Here is a 21638-nt window from a genome sequence, read left to right on the forward strand (position 1 = left end):
GAAAAGCTTGAGCTATGCTTGACTTGCAAGTTTGTCCTTATTCACAAGCACCGCATGCCATCAATGCCCATCAATGCACAGCAGACCAGTGTCCAATTATCCTGGATCATCCGACTCCACACAAAAAGGGCTCCCTTGCTGGCTTCTGTCACAGCTTTCCAACACACCCCAGCCCCCTCTATAGCCCTGCACTCCTAGTTGGACTGGCAGCCCTCTTCTCTCTGAGCTCATCTTCAAGCAAAAGTGATATACTGATGAATGCAGTCTTAATTCACCAAAAGTTCTCCTCTCATTTTCTATAGCCCTTATTGCCTCAGGAGATGTACCTCCCAGAAATACAGCTGAATAATATAACTATCATCTGCTTTTTTTTCCTGTATCTCTCCTTTCTGCTCTTTGAAAGAGTACAGGATTGTTAAAGATGTTTTTAATAAAGAATCATGAGATTTTATTAACAGAAGCAAGGCCTAGGAAGTGATGAAATTTCTGGTGGATCTCAGATTCTGGATAACCTCTCCCTTGGAGAGAGGTGCCATCCCAGCACTGTTTGATGTGATGAGCAGCCCCACTGAGCCTGAACAGAGTTTTCAAGTGTATCACATTCTTGCTGCACAGTAACAGTCTCTTCATAAAAACATATGGTGATAAATGGTCCTCTCTGACAAAAAGCAGCATCCCAATCTTATGCAAAAATCAGATTGTTTATCTCACTCCTAGTTCAGCCATGTCAACAAACACTGCACACAGACTGCAGCCTCTACATCGCTTATGGGAGAAACCAACTCTACTGAGCAGCTTGAGTGTTGTGGCTTTTTTTTGTGTTTGTTTTTTGTTTTTTTTAAATAATGCACAGGAGAAAAAGCTCTATTGTCCCATGAAAAAGTAAATAGACTAGAGATGAGAAGAACGAGAGACTACACTATAACTGACATTTTTTTTTTTAAGCTTGGCTAATAATTTCTTGAGAGGGAGACTGGAAAGAGCTTTTCTTCACTGAAGATTCTAATAAGTCATGGTTACTCAAACAAGAGCTGACAAAATTCCCTTGACTTTTGGAGCTATGGTCAAAAAACATGCACTGAAAGAACAAATGATGAAGTGCCTATCTACAGAAAAGCTTCTCAGCTTCATAATACTCATATACTTGGGAGAAGATAGGAAAAGTTAATGCAAAATTACCTTCTTTCCTGAACTCCACCACACGTTATCTGAGAAAGTGGTAGTGGAGGAGTTTTTATATCTGAAGTAAAAATAAAACAGGGAAACATAAAAAAAAAAATAGCTTGGGCAAGTCTGGAACTTAATGCTCCTTACAGAAAAACTCAGAATGAGGATAAAACACAAGACATAATTTCTTCATGTATGAGACAAAACATTCAATGCACTTCAGGCAGACATTCATGTTCTCTTTCAATGGCTTTACACAGAAGTTTTTTTGAAAAAAAAAAATTTAAAAGAGAGCTCTGATCTATGGGTGACTAAACACATAATTATAGCAGGCAGAAACACGTGAGAAGACACCACAGCATCAGGCGAGCGTGGGGGTAGGTTGGAAGCATACTCAAAGGAGGGAGAGGAAATGCCAAGCTCTTAGTTCAAAGGATACAGCTCTGCTCTCCTCCTGCTTTGCCTCCTGGTCACTGGTGGTAAACACAGTAATGCTGTAGGTGCAGTTATATCTAGGTAGTCTTAGATCTCTGCATATGCAAACAATTGCAACTGCACAGTGTCTCTGTGCAGGGCTATGCATAAATGTCTCAGCTAGCTCAATATTTTTATGAGGGCTTTTCCAAACTTTAACTGTAAAATATGTTTTCATATGCATTTCCATGGATTTCAGATTTTGACATCCTTCTTTTTACTGAAAAAAGTTCAGTTACTATCTGTCCATCATCACTTAAAAAACATGACAGTTTGTGGCTATTTTGGGTCTGACACTGTTTAGATCTATGGAGAATGGCACATCTAAAATGTCTTTGCTTATGATAATATAGAGAACTTATGTGACTTACTGCTATAGACTTAAAACTATGTATACACAAATAACCACCTGAAGTAGTTGACTACCAGTCAACTATTTACAGACATGTAGTCCTTGCCATGAAAGACACCTTAACCTTTGTGGTTGCTGAGTCTGCAGAAGAAGAAACAACATGTTTTCCACTAAATGGGCTTACTCTGGGTTAATATTTTAAAGTTCTTTTTGAAATCAATATTACTAGAAAAGATATTTTACTAATTACTCTTTAAGTCAAATGTTGTGGCACATCATCTTATGGCTGAAGAGATGCAGAGGACACTAGGCATTTGGCAGCATTGTGTTATTATATACATCCATATATGCCTTCCCTTGAGAAGCAACACTGAAGACTGTTTCAGACAAAGTCATACAAATTTAACTTCACTTTAATATTAATAATTAGAACTCCAAGCCCTAATCATTTGGTTTAACTTCAGCAATGTCAAAGTGTAAAAATGTCCCATATATATGTAAGGTGTAACAAAGTTGCTATTGATACAGGAAGGAATGAAATGAGAGTTAAAATTCTTCAGAAATTGTGAGTCTGAGGAAACTGGTGTATTGGAGATGAAATTAAAAGATTAACAGAAAGAAAGACCTCAGATCACATTGTGTGAAAGAAAAAAGCCTGAACCTTCACATGTATTTGTCCTTATAATATTTCAACTTTTGTTTTAATAACGTAAGTATTTATTCATAAAAAGATAACTAATAAAAATGAAATCACTGGAAAGCATTTAAATGAAATGCGGAATTATAAAAGAAAAAAGAGTTGCAACATTTTTTCCTTAACCTTTTAACTGGACATAAAACAAGCTGTTCAAACTGCTTACCATTTGCCTTGTTCATTGATAAACTGTTGAACTGCGTATCCAAACTGTTCTCTTGATGGACCAGAAAAGATTTTTGCTTCTAGGAGTCCAACATTGTAGGCTTCACAACAGTTATGAAGAATGCCTGTTAACAGAAAGATTGTGATTATCACAGAAGCAATTAAAGAAGAATTTTGATCCCAGTGAAAAAGGCTCTTCATCTGTGCCAGCTCCCCCAACACAAGAAAATAAAATGTAGCCTTTGACATGTGCAAGAAAAAACCCCAGCCTTTTCCTTACAGTACCCTTTTACCCATGTGTAATGCCTGTCTAGCACTCTTTACATGTTGCAACACCGGGCAGAGATCATTGACTCATTTGCTGTTTGCCTTAACAAAAGTTGCAGCATTACTAATGGGAATGTTTTAGCCAAAGGGAGGCAAGAAATATGATTCAGAGGTCTATTATCCTTCTTTACCTTAAGACATAAATTAAGCTTATGGCACAGCAAACTCATCAATGGTCTGCTGAGGTACATTAGAATCATAGAATGGTTTAGGTTGAAAAAGACCTTTAAGATCATCTAGTCTAACTGTTAACCTAACACTGCCAAGTGCACCATTAAACCATGTTTCTAAGTGCCACATCTACACATCTTTTAAACAGGGATGGAGACACAACCACTTCCCTGAGCAGCCTGTTCCAGTGCTTGACAACCATTTCAGTGAAGAAATTTTTCTAATATCCAGCCTAAACTTTCCCAGGCGGAACCTGAGGCTATTTACTCTTGCCCTATCACTTGCTAATTGGGTGAAGAGACCGACCAACACCCACCTCTTTACAACCACCTTTCAGGTAGCTGTAGAGGGCGATGAGGTCTCCCCTGAGCCTCCTCCAGGCTAAACAACCCCAGTTCCCTCAGCTGCTCCTCAAGACTTGTGCTCCAGACCCCGCACCAGCTGTGTTGCCCTTCTTTGGGCACACTCCAGCACCTCAACATCTTTCTTATAGTGAGGGACCAAAACCGAAACACAGTATTCGAGGTGCAGCTTCACCAGTGCTGAGTACAGGGAGATGATCACTTCCCTAGTCCTGCTGGCCACACAATTTCTGATACAAGCCAGGATGCTGTTGGCCTTCTTGGCCACCTGGGCACACTGTTGGCTCTCATTCAGCTGGCTGTCGACCAACATCCCCAGGCACTTTTCCACTGGCCAGCTTTCTACCCACTCTTCCCCACATCTGTAGTTACATGGGGGTTGTTGTGACCCAAGTGCAGGACCCAGCACTCAGACTTGTTGGACCTCATACAGCTGGCCTCAGTGCATTGGTCCAGCCTGTCCAGCTCCCTCTGTAGAGTCTTTCTTCCCTCAAGCAGATCAACATTCTCACATGACTTGGGCATCCTCTGCAGACTTACTGAGGGTGCACTCAATACCCTCATCGAGATCATTGATAAAGCTATTAAAAAGAACTGGCCCCAATACTGAGCCCTAGGAGACAACACTTGTGACCGGCCATGAACTTGATTTGATTTCACTCACCACCACCCTTTGGGCCTGGCCATGCAGCCAGTTTTCATTAAAAAGAAAATTAACTGACTGCAACTGTTAATACTATCTGTATTCTACAGTCTATCTGCAACTTTATGTTTGAAGCACTGGAACAAAAATCAGATTATCTACATTTTGGAGTCATTTCATTATCACGCCAGAAGCCTTTGTTTTCAGTCTAAACAATCTGAACAGTTGCCCAAACAGGAAAACTTAGAAACATAAACATGTAAGATAGAACTACATTAATAAATCATGACACTTAACACTGAAACTCCACTTTTCTGTGGTCATGTTATTAATTGCCTTTCCTTGGGAACCTGCATGCCTAGGAATCAGGGTATGGCACTCCATGCCATTGTGGGGGAAACTGGCAGTGGGGGCTGGGTCAACGTCCTAAGTGCTATGAGTTTGCAGGTCATGGAGGCCCACTCCTCATCCATAAAGGACATGATTTCTTTCTGATCACAGAGCTGTGGGTGGACATCTAGGGGAATATCTGCTACAGAAGCTGCAGGAAAAGGGACGGAGTGTCCTAATAGCCAGCAGTAGATTAACGCCTCCCCCAGCTTGGAGTTGGGAGGACTGAGACAATGATGGGAACCCAGGAATAAGCTACAGTCCAGCTGTGGAACACCTTATGGCTCCTGACAACCCTCCATAAATGGCAGCAATGGAATAAATAATGACCTGTGATTGCACTGCCTGTTACTGCCCAAGGTGCCCAGGTGAGGCAGGTTTACAGAGTTGCGCGTGGGTTAAACAACATACCTCCCGTTTCCCCTCCCTTCCTGTGTGCCCAGACAGAATGAGTTTTATCAGCTCTACACACAAAATATGTCACACTGTGATTATTTAATGAGTCATTATGTAGTAAAGTGACAGCCTTTATGATAATCCCTTATAACAGGGACCCTTTAAGGAGAGATGTGCCAATCTTTGGCATCTGAGAAATGTAAGCTTAAATTTTAAGCGTTTCTCTAGTTTTGATAGGCAGAGAGCTCACTATTCGTATCACTCTCTTCCAGGTCCCAAACCCAGATTTGGAAGAGAGGTTGACAGGGATTATATCAGCATAAAACATCCCATCACAGTATTTTAGCTGCAATAGTAATAACAATATCATATTAAGAATGCTAAAAACACAACCACAGGTTTGCAGGAAAAGTTCATGAGATGTAAAAAATTTCAATAAATTTTGTACCTTTGCCCACAGAATAGAAAACACAAAAGTTACTAGCAGAAGACTAAATACAACTCACACACTTACTACTTTTTTACCATGAACTCAAACCAGGAAATCATATATTAGTTATTTCAAACAACCACTATCTACAGCTGGCCTCTGGAAAGCAAGCAATCACCCTCTGCTAAAATATAGTTCCTTGAGAAACATCCTTAGTGATAAGTGTATTTCCTGAGTCATGTTATTAAGAAGAGAATATGTACAGACATATCACTCTGTTTTGCAATACTTTTGTCACTAAACACAGCCACATATATTCATAGCTCATGTCAGGATATTGGGGAGAGGGAAAAGAGGAGTTGAGATAGATATTGGCTATTGCCAGTAATTGTTTTATGATCTAATATACCTGCATTTTATCAAAATATTTTGCTCATGTCACATCCTAGGTTTATTTCCGAGTCTGCTGTTTTCAATGAATACAACCCTCAGTCAGAAATTAAGCAAAATTTAGCAACACCCCATTCTCAGAGGCCACAAATGACTATGCCACAATTCCATTCGGCATGTAAATAAAGAAGAATAACTCTCCAAGTTAAGTTACATGGTACACAGAGATTTAAACCCTGGCTTTTGAATGAAGAGCCTAAAGTATCCCAGAATGATAAACATTTCCAGTCTGACCTCAAATCCAATGACATCTAGAGAACAACTCTTGACTGTCTTGGACTCTGTTACACAATTATTAGCAAATCACACCACTAGCCAAATGTTAACTTTGCTAAATGTCTTGTAAGTGCATTGGCCAACTTCATTGTAAATGCATCAAAGATCTTTCAAATTGTGTCCAAGGTGAGGGCTTTATTAAATGCTACAGCCAGGGCAAAAATTTCCAGAACTGGATGTCACAACCAACAGCCTGAAGGGGAGTCCCACTGCTGGTTCAGATTCCATTAGGACACTGTTAACAAGTCAGACAGGGGTCAATACAACATGTGCTGGGTTACATGTTGCCTGTCCATCTCATGCCTTGCCCTCCCACAGGTGCTGCAGCATCCCTCCCTGGACCTTCCAGGGATGCTCTTGTGGCTCTGCTTTCTTCAAGACTGGGGCTGATTCCAAGGAGCAATGAGACTGCCTTGCCCAGTGCAGGGATGCTTTAGCTCCTTTTGGTTCCTCTAGGCCTCATCACAGCTTACAGAAGCAATGCTCTTCTTTTTCTCCACAGCTTTCCATCCGATCTCTTCACTGAACCATTTCACCCATCCTTCCCATTTACCACTGGGGATTGATTTTATTCTTTTTAATCATTTGCACTACTGCAGCATCAGAGACTGTTCTTTGAGGGCAAGAATTTCTACCCAGAATAATGGGGAAAATGTTTGCAAGACCATAGGTCTCTTCTCAAAACTGCCTTTAAAATCCTCACTTTCTAACCAGGTAGCCAGTCAAGGACAGCAAAAAGAAAATAAAAGAGCAAAAATGCAACTGGAAAACCCCACCTTTGAAGACATGCTGTCATCTGCACTATTCTTATGGATCATCTTTGCTTCTCATTCATGACTGCTTTGCAAAATCAAAGTAGAAAAGCTAGCAAATACAGGCTAACTCACCACAAATATTATTAAGTGAACCATAGTTTCAGAATATTTCGGTCATTTCTAAATCCACATTTTTATAACCATTAGTAGGTTTTTGATTTTTAGACTCACTTCACATAAATCCTACTTGGTTTGGGCCTAGCAAGTATATAACTTGCAATAACATACTATGCATTTTCCTGCAATTTTCCTCCATCTTATATAGCATTTGCACTATAATGATGTCTTTTATCTATTTTGTACATGTATCTAAATACAGTATTCAGCACAAGAAATGAAAGCATTTGTAGCAAAAAAAAAAATTAGGAAGTTTGCTTCAAACCTATTTTAAGCCTGTGCCAGAATCAGAGGGTCTCTTATGCACTAAAAGGGTGCCAATCATTGAAGTATCTAGGTTCAAAGTACTGTATATTCTAGGCTGGAAAGATTCAGTATCTGTTGCTGCCTTCAGGCAATGAACTTTGATAATTTAAGAATCCTGAAATAAAGAAAACTAATTCAGTATCTGGATTTTAATAGCTTTTGGTGACAGACTTCTACATTGTGACCTAACGATCATGATGAGAGATTAGTCGTGCAAGTAAAAATCCACTTTCTAGCTTCTGTCTGTAAATGGTACTTTATTTACAGTCAAATAAACAGACTGTATGAAACAAAGGAAGGCAGATATAAGTCTAAAGCTTCGAAGGCCCCTCTGAAGACTTCAAAAGCAGCAGTTCCTCCCCACTGACTGGATAGGGGACTTGGACACTTTGGTTTAAAGATGACAGCTTCATCAAGCAAAGTAGCTCCCAATATTAAGCTTCAGACAAGATAAGTTAGAAAAAAAAAATCCTTAATGGGATAAAAGGAACTGTAAGCTTTCCAGTAAACTCCAGTATCTCTTTGCATGGCATTCTTTTTCTGGGAATTCCTGTATTTCAGCAACTGCATTATTGCAGTGTATACCACAGGAGCTGCAGTGTAGCATTGCTGCTTCTATACTTCTGCACCCTTATTTTCTTGCTTCTAGTAGGAAAAAAAACCACAAAACATGTTCTGACTGTGCACCTTTAAGTCTGAACGTGTGGGAATTCTTCTGTAACTATAAATGACATGTCTAATGATAGCTAAAATGCCTCCTGTTTGCTGCCGTTGAAGTACAAGCTGAAGCAAGTTTACTGAAGTAATAGCTCATATTAGGTACACCCAGATTATATTTTTTTTAGTTTCTAAGCAAAGCTCATAGATCAAAGTGAGCAAGCAGAAAATGTCTGTTGGGTAATCAATCATTTAATATAATGATTATAATAGTTTTCAGATTGTAACCTATTCTTCAGATTAATCAGTATAACAATAAAATGTTTAATTGGATGAGAAAAATGAAATCAGATTTTCTGTGATTACTTGGTTTGTGAAAAAAGTTTATGAAAGTTTAATAAAATGTACTAAAAATATTAGTCTGCATTTTGTATCATAAGTCATAATAAATGTTTGTTTTCAGTCTAAATAGTAAAACTGACTACGTCACTTTATACTACATTGCAAAGGTGATGGTCCAATTTAAGAAGGCAATATATGACAGAATCCCACAGTCATACAGACTCAGTTATGCCAAGTCTCACCTCTCAAAATATCCAGTCAAATAGAGGCATTCGCTGCTGCTGTTAGTTATCATTTTCATCAAACACATCTAGCAATCACTGTATAAAGAAAAAAGGCAACATGATGGAATTTGAACACTGAGTCTGTAAGGATCCACCTCACACTACACAGTAGTTTTAAATTTATCTAATATTTTGCCCGTAGGAAACTTTATAGTGAAGGAAACATCATTTGTTTTCCTTAACAGTATAGTGTTTGCTACTTCAAGACAGTACCAGCCATAAAACAGAAAAAGTTTGTTTTATAAGCCAGCTAAGCAACCATCTGTCTTTATGAGCGAGCATTCACACCAGTAAAGATGCCAGGAGAAGGAACAGGAATAGCTCCTGTCGGCAGCTCCCCTCTGCTGCCCCTCGTGCAGTCTCCAACAGGGCAGCAGACTGCACGCTGCGGGGTTTGGGGGTGGAAGGGGTAAGACTGCAGTCACTAAAGAAGAGCAAGGCCCTGACCTGGCATTATGGTAAAACCAAGACAGCATTACACGCATCCTTGCATGAGTTTTTTAGTCTGTGAATTGTTTTGGAAGATAACGTCAAGAAAATCCCACTGGACTATTGTCTGTTTCCTGAAGCAGTTTCACAGATTGGCAGCCAGTAAAACGTGTACAGCCTACACTGCCTTAATTGCCTAGTCTAGCATTTTTTAAAGTATCTATTCTTTCCAGAAGAGGGGTTTACTTTGTCCTTTATGTCAAACTGCTCCAAAAGAGCCACTACAAATTCCACACAGATTTTCCAGTTGGTCTAAAAGATTTCTTCCTCCAAAGAACACAGACTGGCAGAGCCCTGAAGCCTGTCAGATCCCACTAGGGACAAAGAAAGGGATGGGAGGGATGAGAGAACACATAACTCTTGCTTTCCGCTGACTTGGTCTCAGAGAGGATTGCACACTCTGGTTCAAGCTTTCTCCATGACTGAAGTTTTTTTAGGGGCTCTCTTTTTGGTAGATTTTCTGGTGTTTTGTATCATGCAAAGTTGCACTGGATCTCCTTAGTTGCCGGGGAACTTGTAAAAGCAATTTTGTCTCACTCCAATACCCAACTTTATTTTTGTCATCCCTCTGCAAAAATTTGCTCAAATTGGCTCACAGGTTCCAAAGTTAGTAAACAGAGTACAGGCACCTACAGATACTGTTGGCACTGTATTCATCTCCTGTCCTTGAAATATTAGGCAAAAGGTAGAGTGATGGCGGAAAGGGAAAGTAATAAAATTATGAAACATGGTAGTCAAGTAGTATTTGCTTCGTAGTAAATATATTTAGTGTTACTTCATTGCTTCTTATTAAAAGGCAAAACATTTTGGTGCAGGAGTAAAAAGTTGCCTCCTTATTATTCAGAATCTATGTTATCAGAGCAATAATCCAACTGAAATGAGGCAACTATTGTTACAGAATGAACAATCCATATTAAAAATAAGCTTTCAAAAGGTATTGTGTTTTGAAGATTTTATTGACAAGACTGTGAATACATAAAGAACAGAACAAGCAGCATGCAGCTACTTTACTCTTTTGAACTGAAGTACTGATGTTCTTCATTGTGGCTTTCTGAAGCCACCAAGCAATTCTCACTGCAAGGAGTTTGTTTAGGTAGCAAATCTGTCAAAAAAAAAGGAATCACTTTATTTTTTTGCTAACATACTAGTCTTCAGCCTGATCTGCTTTGCTGTATTGGTACGTGCATTGTGTGCATGCGCAGATGGCATCAAATCAAGTCATTTTCATGCAAAATCAGTAATTCTATATTGGTTGCACTGTTTGGGGCTTTTCTGTAAGTGAGCATAAATATAAAACACCTTTTTGATATATCTTTAGTATACTTGTCTAGGGCTATGCAGAATCTGGCCCACTTAATGCAGGAAAACAGAGGACTTCTTATAATTCAGTCTGGAATGGTATATTAACCTTCACCCAATACAAAGTAAAAAAATATTTTCTCATTAGTTTTCTCCTGTACATTTACTTCTCTATTTTTTTGTAATTTTTTTCTTCAATATGCATGACCTCATCAGTATATAGTCACAACAGTACGTATATATCATCAACTCATGTACTGAAGCAGCAGCAGTTTTACAGTCACAGTTCATCTGTTTTTATTTCAGATTGAACAGATTTCTTACTGAGAACAACCTTCTAAATAAAGACAATGCGAACCTCTGACAGGACTCAGAAGGAACAAAGAACATGATTGGCAAGACACTGGAATTTTTATACTAAAAGAGTGTTTTACAATCCTCACTTCAGTTGCTTTGTTGATATTTCATTATACTTACAGAGACTTGAAAAAGCAAGTCTTCATTTTATTGCTTCATCTGTTTTACTTTCTTTTACCCTGAGACTAACATTTTCTTCACATCAGCTACAATATCTCAAACTATTTAATAATTAACAGAGATTATAACGTTTAGTGTAGAAATAAGTCATAGGCCACAAAAAAAAACCCAGCACCCAGAAGAAAGGAAAAACAATGCCTCGTTTAGTAACAAATACTTCCTCCCACCCCTCTTCCTCCCGTCCTCTCCCTCCCTCCCTCCAACAATTTTTCTTGGCATAGCTGGCTGACTGCCCCTTCCTGGAAGTAGGTCAGCTTCCAGCCTGAAAGCCTGCAAGTGTGTTGAAAGCCTAAGTCACTTTCTTTCAATTGCAACTGTTTATGATCCAAGAAGAGTTACCAATAACCTGCTATAAAAGCAACCCAAATATGATATAACACACAAACTGCGACTGGAAAGTTGTAAAGACTGGGATAACATGACCAGGTGCTGTCTATTTTACTGTTCTGGCACTGCTGCAAAGGTAGAGGTCTAATTAAATTTACCCATTCTCTTCACACATTGCCATCCTTGGCTCCCACAGCAGACAAATAAGCTGCTCTCTTCATCTGCAGTTAAGAAATCTCAACAACCTACTGTACACACAACTGATTACGAAGTAATGCTTAACTGAGAGCAGTTCTTGCAGGACTGACAACTTCCTATGTGTTTTTAATAAAGGCAGCAAGTATTCAAGCCTACTCAAATTTATTACCCTGGCATGTTTCCATCATTAAGTTCAGTGGAAAAAACTTTGTGTTACAGAAAATTCACCTAAATTCCATCTTTCTACCATGACCTGCAGCTTTTCTTTTCTTTTGGTACAACAAACAGGATTTCTTCAACTTTGTCCTTAGAGTACCACAGTTTGTTCTTAGTATTGCCATGAAGAGATTAGAATTACATGAGGTTAACAGGCTGGACAAGCATATATATTATATATGCAGTTAGGTCACTGGCTTCTCAAGTAACGATGACGAAAACTGCACATGCTTCCCTATGATAAAACCTGCCTTTTCTAGCAACATTTCACTCCAACTAATTCTCTTTCTTTGTGTCCATATTATCAGTTGTTGACCATTTTTCCAAACCAGCAATATTTCCAAATATAGTCAGAGAAGCTTGAGACACATTACGACTGTAACAGAGGAAATGCATGTCATCACAACAAAACTGATGTGACTTATCTCTATACCCCATTTGCTTTGCTCATCTCAGCTGCTACAAAAACATGTTTGTACACAGATGAAAATGCATGTTTGCACACAGGTATCAGGAAGACAGGAAAACAACAAAAGGTGTCTTTATTTCCCTATCCATATCACACTCTAGGCTATAGGAAAATTTCAGTGTATTGTAACGTATTAGTGTATTATATCATACTATATCACTATCAATCTCTCTGTCACTCCAGTGTCACAGCCTGAGAATTGTAGTGGCCTGAGAACAACTCTGCCATCATGCCATTTAGGACACCACATTTAGGACCCTGTTCCTCCCTCTCAGCTTCTCAAGAGCTAGGCGGGACCTCAGATCTCTGTGCTGTCAAGAGACAGCCCCAGAAACAAGAACAGCCTTGGCTTTAAAAAGTTTGCTAAATCAGCTTCCTGCAACAAGAAAACCTCTAAAGCACCACAGGATATATAATACAATAGTTGGAAGAGCTATAATTATCAGAACTTTTGTTTTCCTATAGCAGACTTAACAACTATTTCTTTCCCCTGATTGTAATGGGAGCTCACAGCCTGTCAGCCTGAATCATAAGGTAGATGGTCCCAATCATTCACCTGAAATTCCTCCTTAATGCGCACAGAAACAACCAATTCTGGCATCAGATAGGGCCTAGGCTCACTGAAATCAGAAAAACAAACCAGGAAGTCCAGACTTCAGTAACTGTCTAACCCAGAATGAACTTAAAATTTTTTGTCACCTAGGTTTCATAATACAAAGTCACATAAAATTTTAGAATACAGGTGTCAACAGGTGTAGAAGCACCCCTGTCTAAGAGCATGTATCCTCCCCTTCCATAGACCCACTCTGCTACCATGGCCAGAGGCAATGAATGCTTCCTGATGAAATAAATTCTGCTTTAAATAATTAAATGATTTAACTAAATAGCTAAACAATTTTGGTTTATGCATTGCCTATTTACCAAATGTGAATTACATGAGCAGTCCAAAAGGGCCAACTTGGAACTCCTCTCCTCCCAGCTAAGTGCCCCAGACGTCACACCACAAGCAAGATGTGCTCGTCTGCTTGGAAATAAAATATGCATCCTGGGATGATCTGAGACCTGGTTTCAATAGGAGAAGGAGACAGCGTTTCTCTGACTACTTTATTGCCTGGTACCAAAGATGCTTCTGGAAAAGTTTGAGAGGTGGGTCTACATTGCCATGAACCTGAAGGGAGAACTAAGCCCACATTTCTCAGGTGACTATTACCATCACTTCTCAGGCAGCTACTTCTTGAAAAAAAGCTGAACTAGACACCTACCTCCCAAAATTCTTCCTCGCCCTTGACCTCAGGGGAAGGAGGTACCTCATGCAGGTGCCTAAGAGGGATGGAGGTCAAACACTCCCACTGCTTTTCTGCTTTGTAAACATATATTTTTTTTGTGCACTTTAAAAGTGCCTGTACGTCTCTGCCAAGTCCAAGGCACCTAACTCTGCCCTCTGGGGCAGGGGGACCAGGTTTCAGGTGAAGTGGGGCTACAGCCAGGCTGCACTCTTCCAGCTCTCAGCCCACCCACCAGACTGGTGTATCTAGATGTCTGCGGTCAGGTGGGTGACAGGCTATCTCTAGTCAGAGTTCAGAAAGAAGTAATCTTTTCTGTAAAATGCAGCCATTGTACATTTTGGGGTCAGAGAGAAGGGCCCATGTACATTCAAGAAGAGTTTCCTGGAGATAATACTTGCTGCGACAAAAGCAGAACAGTTGCTTTTTGTCTTCAGTGAAGTGAAGCCTATTGTAGCTTTCGACTTCTCCGAAAGACAACTCCAGAGACTCTTAAAGTATTTTTTTACTGTTCAATATGATGAACTGGCTTTGGGCAGTTTGGGAAAAAAATCAAAACCAAAACAAACCACAGCCCCCCAAAAAAGGGAAAGTACAATGAAATGAAAGGATATTAGGCTGGAGTACAATGGATAACTATTATTAGCAGAGCTACTAAAGGACTACAAGCAGTGCTGCTGGATTTTTTCTCTGTTTATTGTTTTGTTCACCTTAAGAGAGTTACTTAATTTTCAGTCAGTTCTGTTATTCTAAATTTGACCTATACATATTTCAGGCATATTTAAATGGGACCTCTATTTGGTAGGCATAGTTAGACAAAGTATCAGGCCACTTAAAATTTTCCACTTAGGAAAGGTTAGCTAAGTTCTTATTTGAGAAATTTCAGATAAATGCAAGTTTAATATCTGTAAATCCAATCAGTTCTATGTGTATCTGAAATACTGCACATAAAGACTGAATTTTATACTTCACAGTAGGAATACTGGATTATATTGGTCTCAAGTTCATTTTTAGAGAACTACTCTTATTGTCTTATTACAATTTCCAGAAAGTAGAATTGGTGATTATTTAATAAAATGTTGTGCCTTTCTTCAGTTAGCAATTACCATTCTCCTCAAACAGAAAATGGAAATAAGGATACAGACACAGAAATATTTGAGTCACACACCCTCCATTGGAATGATATTCGGTAACCGCCTAGGACATCTTACCCAGGGACAAGATACCCCACTTGCTTCTGCTTCAGACAGGTGTCTATCAAGGGGATTCTTCTGTGGTTTACTCTTCTTATTGTAGAATGCTGCTATTAAGAAACTGGGCCACTAACTCTTGACACAGGTTGCCCTGATATGAACACCTACATAGACATTCACCTAACTAACAGAACGGGACCAGTTAAGATTAAATTTAGTATTTAAGTCCAGTAATTTACTGATTTTTTTTGTTTTAGGAGATTACATAATGAAGCAGAATTTCTTATCTGGCGTGCTTTTGCAGTTGAGTGAAAGTTACTCCAGGCAGCATAGAGCATTACACAAACGCATCCCCAAAAAAGTGCAGGGTACACAGCTTCTTGTAATGGCATCCATCAATGTTCTAAACTCATGTGAGCCATGCACAGGTCGACTATTCCTCATTCATGTAAGAAGTCCGATCTCAAGGTAGTTATTTACTGGGTAATCCAGCAGCTCAGGCAGCCTGGGCATCTGCAGTCTTACTGTTACATCCATCTTTACATCATACCATTAACACAGTATCAGATACTACCGGCTTTCTTGCTTAAGGGTCACTTATATTTGAGACTGATAGCTAGACAGGCAGATAGATGGATAAAAGGTAAAAACCTAATTCAAACTTTTCTCACACAGCCCCCCATCCTCAAACTGTAGATATTTCCACAGTGCAATATGCTACTTTCCAGAAGTGTGCTGTTAACAGTAATTTTTCTCAAGATCTCTTTATTGTCAGTTCTTTAGAAATAACCAACTGTATTAGCCAAGGAGATGTGTGCGAATAAAAAAAACCCATCCTGTACGAAATGAAGGAAGAATGATGAACTTGGAAGCAGGATTTAAGGGCAAGAGAGTTCTACCAGGTTTGTGCATAACTTCCAAGCCCTTCACCCTGACTACCAGTAATTTGAAAGGCACAAAAGAATCTGTGACATTTATTGTATGTGACATTCAACCATGCAGATGCCATTCAGTTACACACAAAACATCTTTGCTCATCCTGCATTCAAAGAGTCTGTGTTGACCTTACTTCTCTGCCTGTATAATTCCTCTTTTAAGTCCTGAATAATATGCAAGTCATAGATTGTTAAAAAAATGCATCTCCAGGAGAAAATAAAACTAACTTAGTCCTCTGAAGATCCTGAAATGCTATTCAGGGACTAAGTCAAAGTAACAATTACTAGCATTCACAATACTGAATTTCTTTGGTAATTTGGAACTCCCAGACTGACTTGGAAGCAATGGAAATGCTCACAGCTTATGTTGACTCCACTAGATGCCTTTAGTATTTTCCACCTCCAGAAAATGAGCACAGCTTGAGCAGGAAGCACATTATTGCATATTGCTTTACAGGGATACACACACACACTCAGCTAATACAGACAGAAGGTATCATTTATCCCCTGTAATTCACATTAATTTATTTTTATTATTCTTTTATCAGTGCCCAGTTCATATAACTACTTAGTACAGATACATGTCAGTCTTTCACCTAAATGTTTATAAATAAAAATTCTTCTCCATTATCTCTTTTAACAGAAATGAAAACCAAGCCTGAGACATTTCTCTGACATACTAGATTAATCGGAATGGGAACAGCACGACCAATTTATTTACATAAAAAATAAGCTTATCAACTTGCTTTCTCTCGCTGTACAAGGTCTGAAATCCTAGACACAGCACAGTATCACTGAGCCAGAGATCACTATGTGAAAAAGAAGTCCTAAACATTAAAACTGCTAATGGAAATGTTCTAAGCCAAACAGATAACATGTGTTGGTATGCAAGTGCATGGCTACACCGAGGAGAATCCAGCCTGTGTCCCGTCTGCATTTCGGCATGGTCACCATGGAAATGGGAACTGGCCTGCACAGAGCCTAACAAAGGAAACCTTTAAATGAAAACGACAACACTGGATAGAGACTGCTCAAGATTTCTGCTGGTGAAAATTACTTGCTTTACTTGTCTGAAGATGTAGAAATTCCATTTTACCTGCATTAACCCTACAGGAAAGTAGTTTATTCACTTTTAGCTGTTTTGACATTAAGCCATTACATTGGCAGTTCCAGTTATTAGCCCTCATGAAAATACATGACATGAAGTACATGCAAAAACCCACTTTAATTCATTCAAAAATGAACAATAGTGAAGAAAGACCACAATGAATAACATTTATGTAGTGGCTAAGAAACACAATAAAACCAGAGAGTATTAGTCCTTTTACTCCTTTGACTTCTTAAATCAAAATTCTATGTCACTGAATTGAAAAAGCAAAGAACAATTCAAAAACTGTTCCAGAGCCAGACAGCACACGGTTAAAACTTATTGGTAAGGTCTAATGTTGACTTTGCCCAAATTATGCACAAATAAATATTAACTGTTAATGTGTTTGGAAGTGTGATGGTAATACCCTGTATACTTTCTAAAATAAACATAATTTGTACAAAATACAAGTCCTGTAATACAGTATGAATGGAGCCTTACTTCAGCATGCAATGCTGTGAAAGGCAAAACTCCAAAAATAATAAATATATAATAACGCTTCTACTACCTAACAAACTCCCCTAAAGTAGGAAAAACTCGCGATAGTTTTAGTTTAAGAAGAGTTCACTGTTGGTGCCTGCTTTCAAACAGTCTCCAGATTTTAGAATTATTTTTAACATTAACATTACTCACAAACATGATAATAAAACAGCAAGGTAACAAAAGATCACAAAAACGGAGAAAGAGAGAAATTAAGGTGAGTTGCACAGCTTTAAGTTGATGTGTGTGTCTGTGTGTTACGATCACACCACATTCTCACTTGGACTTTTATCTGCATTTATTGCACCAAATGTGCAATTTTCACTTGCTGTTCAGTTATCAGTTTAGTCCTTGATGCTCAGAACATGGCCTTGTACTTTTTATGTGTCATATTTTAACCTACTGTATTAGCAGCTTCCTTGTGGATTCATCTACACATAGCTTGACCATAAGCATATAAGTATTTTCAAGTGCAGAGAATTTATTTTTCAACACTTAAGTGAAAAAGTGAAATGAGAGATCATCCTTAGCTCCATTAAAAAAAAAAAAAAAAAAAAAATTGGTCAAAATTACTTACTATTTTTGGATATCTAGTGGTATAGCTAAAACCTTATTTCTTCAGAATACTTAGCACATTCAAAATACAATTTCCATTGACTTCATTCACAGCTGTGAATTCACAGCAGCTTTGCATGTCAAGATGAACTCCTACAACCAGCTCAAGCCAGTGGAAGTGCTGGCTACCAGTGAAAAGGACTTTTCCAACTTCCCTCCCTCCTCTGGCTACAAGCTCTGACTGTCCCCTATGCCAGCATTAACACTTAAATAAATTGCTCAAGCGAATAGAATCGGTTTAGCTCATCTCCAGTACTGACCTGGCCCAAAAAAGGGAAAAAATTACTCAGGCAAATCGTCCCTGACCTGTTCCCCAGACCAAGCCCCAGTGGTAGCACAGGGAAGCTGGTAGGAACATGCAATCAGGAATGGACAAAATGTCCTTGCAGCGTCAGCCCCACATTCAGGTCAGCTTAACCAGATCGTGAAAACGCAGCTTCAGTTTTGAGAACCCCTGGCTAAGCAAAGAGAAAGAGAGGAACACAAAAGCTCCAACCACATGTCAAAGATTTGATTTAAATTAGTCGCCTGAAATTGTACTCTGCTTTTGTGATAAAAAAAAAACGGGAGAGAAAGAGTCTAATTTTGCAAGAGAAAACAAAACATAATCCTTTCTCTTCATCCTACCTTTTTCCTCATTCATAGAACATCTTCTAATTTCAAATCTAAGCAAGGAAGAAATCCCAGCCTCTTCAATCACACTACCTTCCCCTGTCCACTAGCAGCAACAGCATGACACATTGATGATAGGACAAATCCAGTGTTGCTAACTTATTTCAGGCACTTCCTAACTTTTACATGTTAAATTCTGTTTATCTCTTTTATCACAACTTTCATTCCAGTTTAAATAAAAGTGATCTAAAGAAAAAGACTATGTTAGTGGGGTCCTCTCCTACCCCTTTATATAGCTCTACAGCCCGTTGCCAGCGGGTCCCCAAGAACAACAGGATGGTTTACATCTGCACAGGCCGGATACGTACCAAATAGAAAAGGGGTTAGTTACACTTGGAAATTCTGGATTCTATCCAGAATTTCAGACAACCTCCCCCGTTCCAATTTCAGATAGGGCTGCTTTCTCCATCAGGCTGCCTGAGTCCCACAAGGAGGCTTGAGGACTTGTGGTCCTCAAATGGTACACCTGTGGCCCAAAAGGCACATCCCTTATTTAGCTGTGATTTTTCACTTCAGAGTTAGATCATGAGAGGGATGTGTGCTTCACAGAGTGGGTATTTTAACAATGTGTCAGAGTTATTCACATCCTGGGTTGCTACAGGAAGGTGTGTGGTGGGCTTAAATGTGAAGGCCTGCTGAGATAATACACGTGAGGTCACACTAAACTTGATTCCCTCCACTAGTCATTGTCTTCCAACATTACTGCTGGAGAACTGACTCCAAACTGAGTAATTCTCATAAAAGGTAGAACAAGCTGGTTCACTCAGAGCCCAGGAATCAGCTAACAATATGCAGTACAGACAATCAGTGGACCAGATCACAGAAGCAAACTGGAAAGCAAGAGTGGCTCAAACATCAAGGGCGATTGCTGTAAAATACCAAAGAACATGAGAACACAAGGGAGAGTTTCTGTGTTTGTGTGAGGTCTAGGTCTACACCTGAAAACAGATATGCCTCGCTACAATTCCAGTAACAGAGGAAGTCTGACCGAGCTCCAGACCAAGGATGGACAGAATTTACGTTAGAATCAGGCTGATAAAAATAGATTTCTTTCCAGAGGAATGCAGTTTTCCAATTATTTGTTACTTGGCCAAATTTAGGTAGATTTTCAAGACAATGCAATTAGCACCTTCCTGCCAAATTTCAAATATCTACTCTGAAGCATGAGGGCACTAGAGCTTTCCAAAGAAAATGTTACCAGAATTGAGCTGAGGAAAGCTACTGTATTTTCCACTGGCCTCACTCTCAGAAAAAGTTGATCTATTTTGGCTCTGGTTTTTAAGAACAGACTAAGGAAATAAATGGATGCTTAAAATGTAAATTTAAAGAACTAGATGTGGCAAACCTATAAGCATCTAAAAGCACTGTGTTACAACAGAAAGCATAAGGTTTTGTTGTATAGGTTGCCTTTCATGTACTGTTATTCCTCTTAACATAATCTACTTCTGTATGCCATATACATTTTGGTCAATGAATAACAAAGTTGGTAGCAAAGTTATATTATGAAAACAGTAGTTCTATTGCATTTCTATTCCTTTCTTCTTGTAGCATCCACAAAGTCTCAATGACTTTCCAAACACAGAAGTACACACCAACAATGACTAGTCCACACCTTTACTTTCGGTTGAGTTTGGAGACACAATAAAGCAATACCCTGGTGTGGTCCATTTAATACAGTAGATAATTTAGAAGTGAATAAACTGACATAAAATGAAGTATAAAATAAACTCGTAATATTTTCTTGAAGTACTAATTCAGCTAAGCTAGCCCAACTAAATTCAAGAATATCACCTTTGAAAGTGAAACAGTTGATTAGAATCCAGTCAATTTTTAAATCATTATGGGAAAGCTGTAACAGTACCACCACACCAGGACTCCAAGTCACTTGGGGAAAATGCTCCCACCCTGAAACCTTCTCTTCCCTTCTACTACAAGATCAAAAAGGCGTGAGTATTAACTCAGCAATTACATGCACTAACATCAAATGACATATCTGAAATCAGAATTATGACAGCTTTCAACTGTATAAATGAAGACAAATCATGAATAGTGCCTGAACAAGGTGGACCATTGTCAGTCTTGCTATCAGGGGAATACTCCTCTTGGAATCAGTCCTTCTGCTTTCAGCACCTCTTGACAAACCTTTGCAAATCCTAAAACCCCATGAATTACTGGGCATGTTAATGGTCCTGGTGTGCAGTGATTGTAACCAGGAGAATGAAAGATGGATTAAGCAAGAGTGCAGAGTGAATGTTTTGCCTATTGGTACTTTTAAGACTTTTTCTTTTTTTTTAAAAAAATCACCAGGTTGTTTGTATACTGTAGATCTCATTGTAGGTTAATATTTTTGTATTTGATTTCATACCCTGCAGCCGCACATTCCACTGCGGTGTTTGCTATAGTTACTGAAAGAACAAGTTGGGACAGCTCATCAGTAAAAACTTATTTTTACGCTGCTTCTTCAGTGACTTGCTAATTAAGGGCTTGTGAGAGTATACAGCAATATTAAAACTCTGGAAGTGCTTGGGATTTGCTCATGGCAAGTGAATAGGATGGCTTATAGTTCCTAGGAAAATATATGTAATGGTGATTTCGTCAGCCAAGAGAAGGAGGAGATGGTTCAAGTTTCCCTGTCCTTTTCCAAGGAGCGACATCTGCCCAACAGGGTGGGAACAGACCTAGAGGAATCTTGCAAATTAGGAACAACATCCACAGTGAGAGTATCTTCGTCCCTTACTGAAAGGCGTAACTACCACATAACCGCGAATTCACCCATCAAACTGCACCCGTGCCCCCCGCCCCCAGCGCGCGCACACTCCATGTTATGGAAAGGTGAACTCCATGCCAGCGCGGGAGTTTAGGCGCTTAACCGCCTTTAAAAACGCCGCCGGTGCACCGCACTCCACACGCGGCCGCAACCACACACGCCCCTGGCCCAGAAACCGCGGACGCGCTCGCAG

The 21638-nt window shown here is 39.3% G+C and overlaps 1 protein-coding gene across 1 annotated transcript in view; it reads right to left on the bottom strand.

Annotated features, from left to right (window-relative positions):
- The window catches only part of ITGA2 (integrin subunit alpha 2), a 69393-nt gene that overhangs the window by 47399 nt on the left and 356 nt on the right, over positions 1-21638 (bottom strand). Inside the window, exon 2 of the mRNA XM_026865794.1 lies at positions 2854-2977. Within this exon, the coding sequence (XP_026721595.1) occupies positions 2854-2977 (124 nt within the window). The remainder of the gene's footprint in view (positions 1-2853; positions 2978-21638) is intronic.

This window comes from Athene cunicularia (assembly GCF_003259725.1).
Source record: "Athene cunicularia isolate RWA chromosome Z unlocalized genomic scaffold, athCun1 chrZ_part1, whole genome shotgun sequence".
NCBI lineage: Eukaryota > Metazoa > Chordata > Aves > Strigiformes > Strigidae > Athene > Athene cunicularia.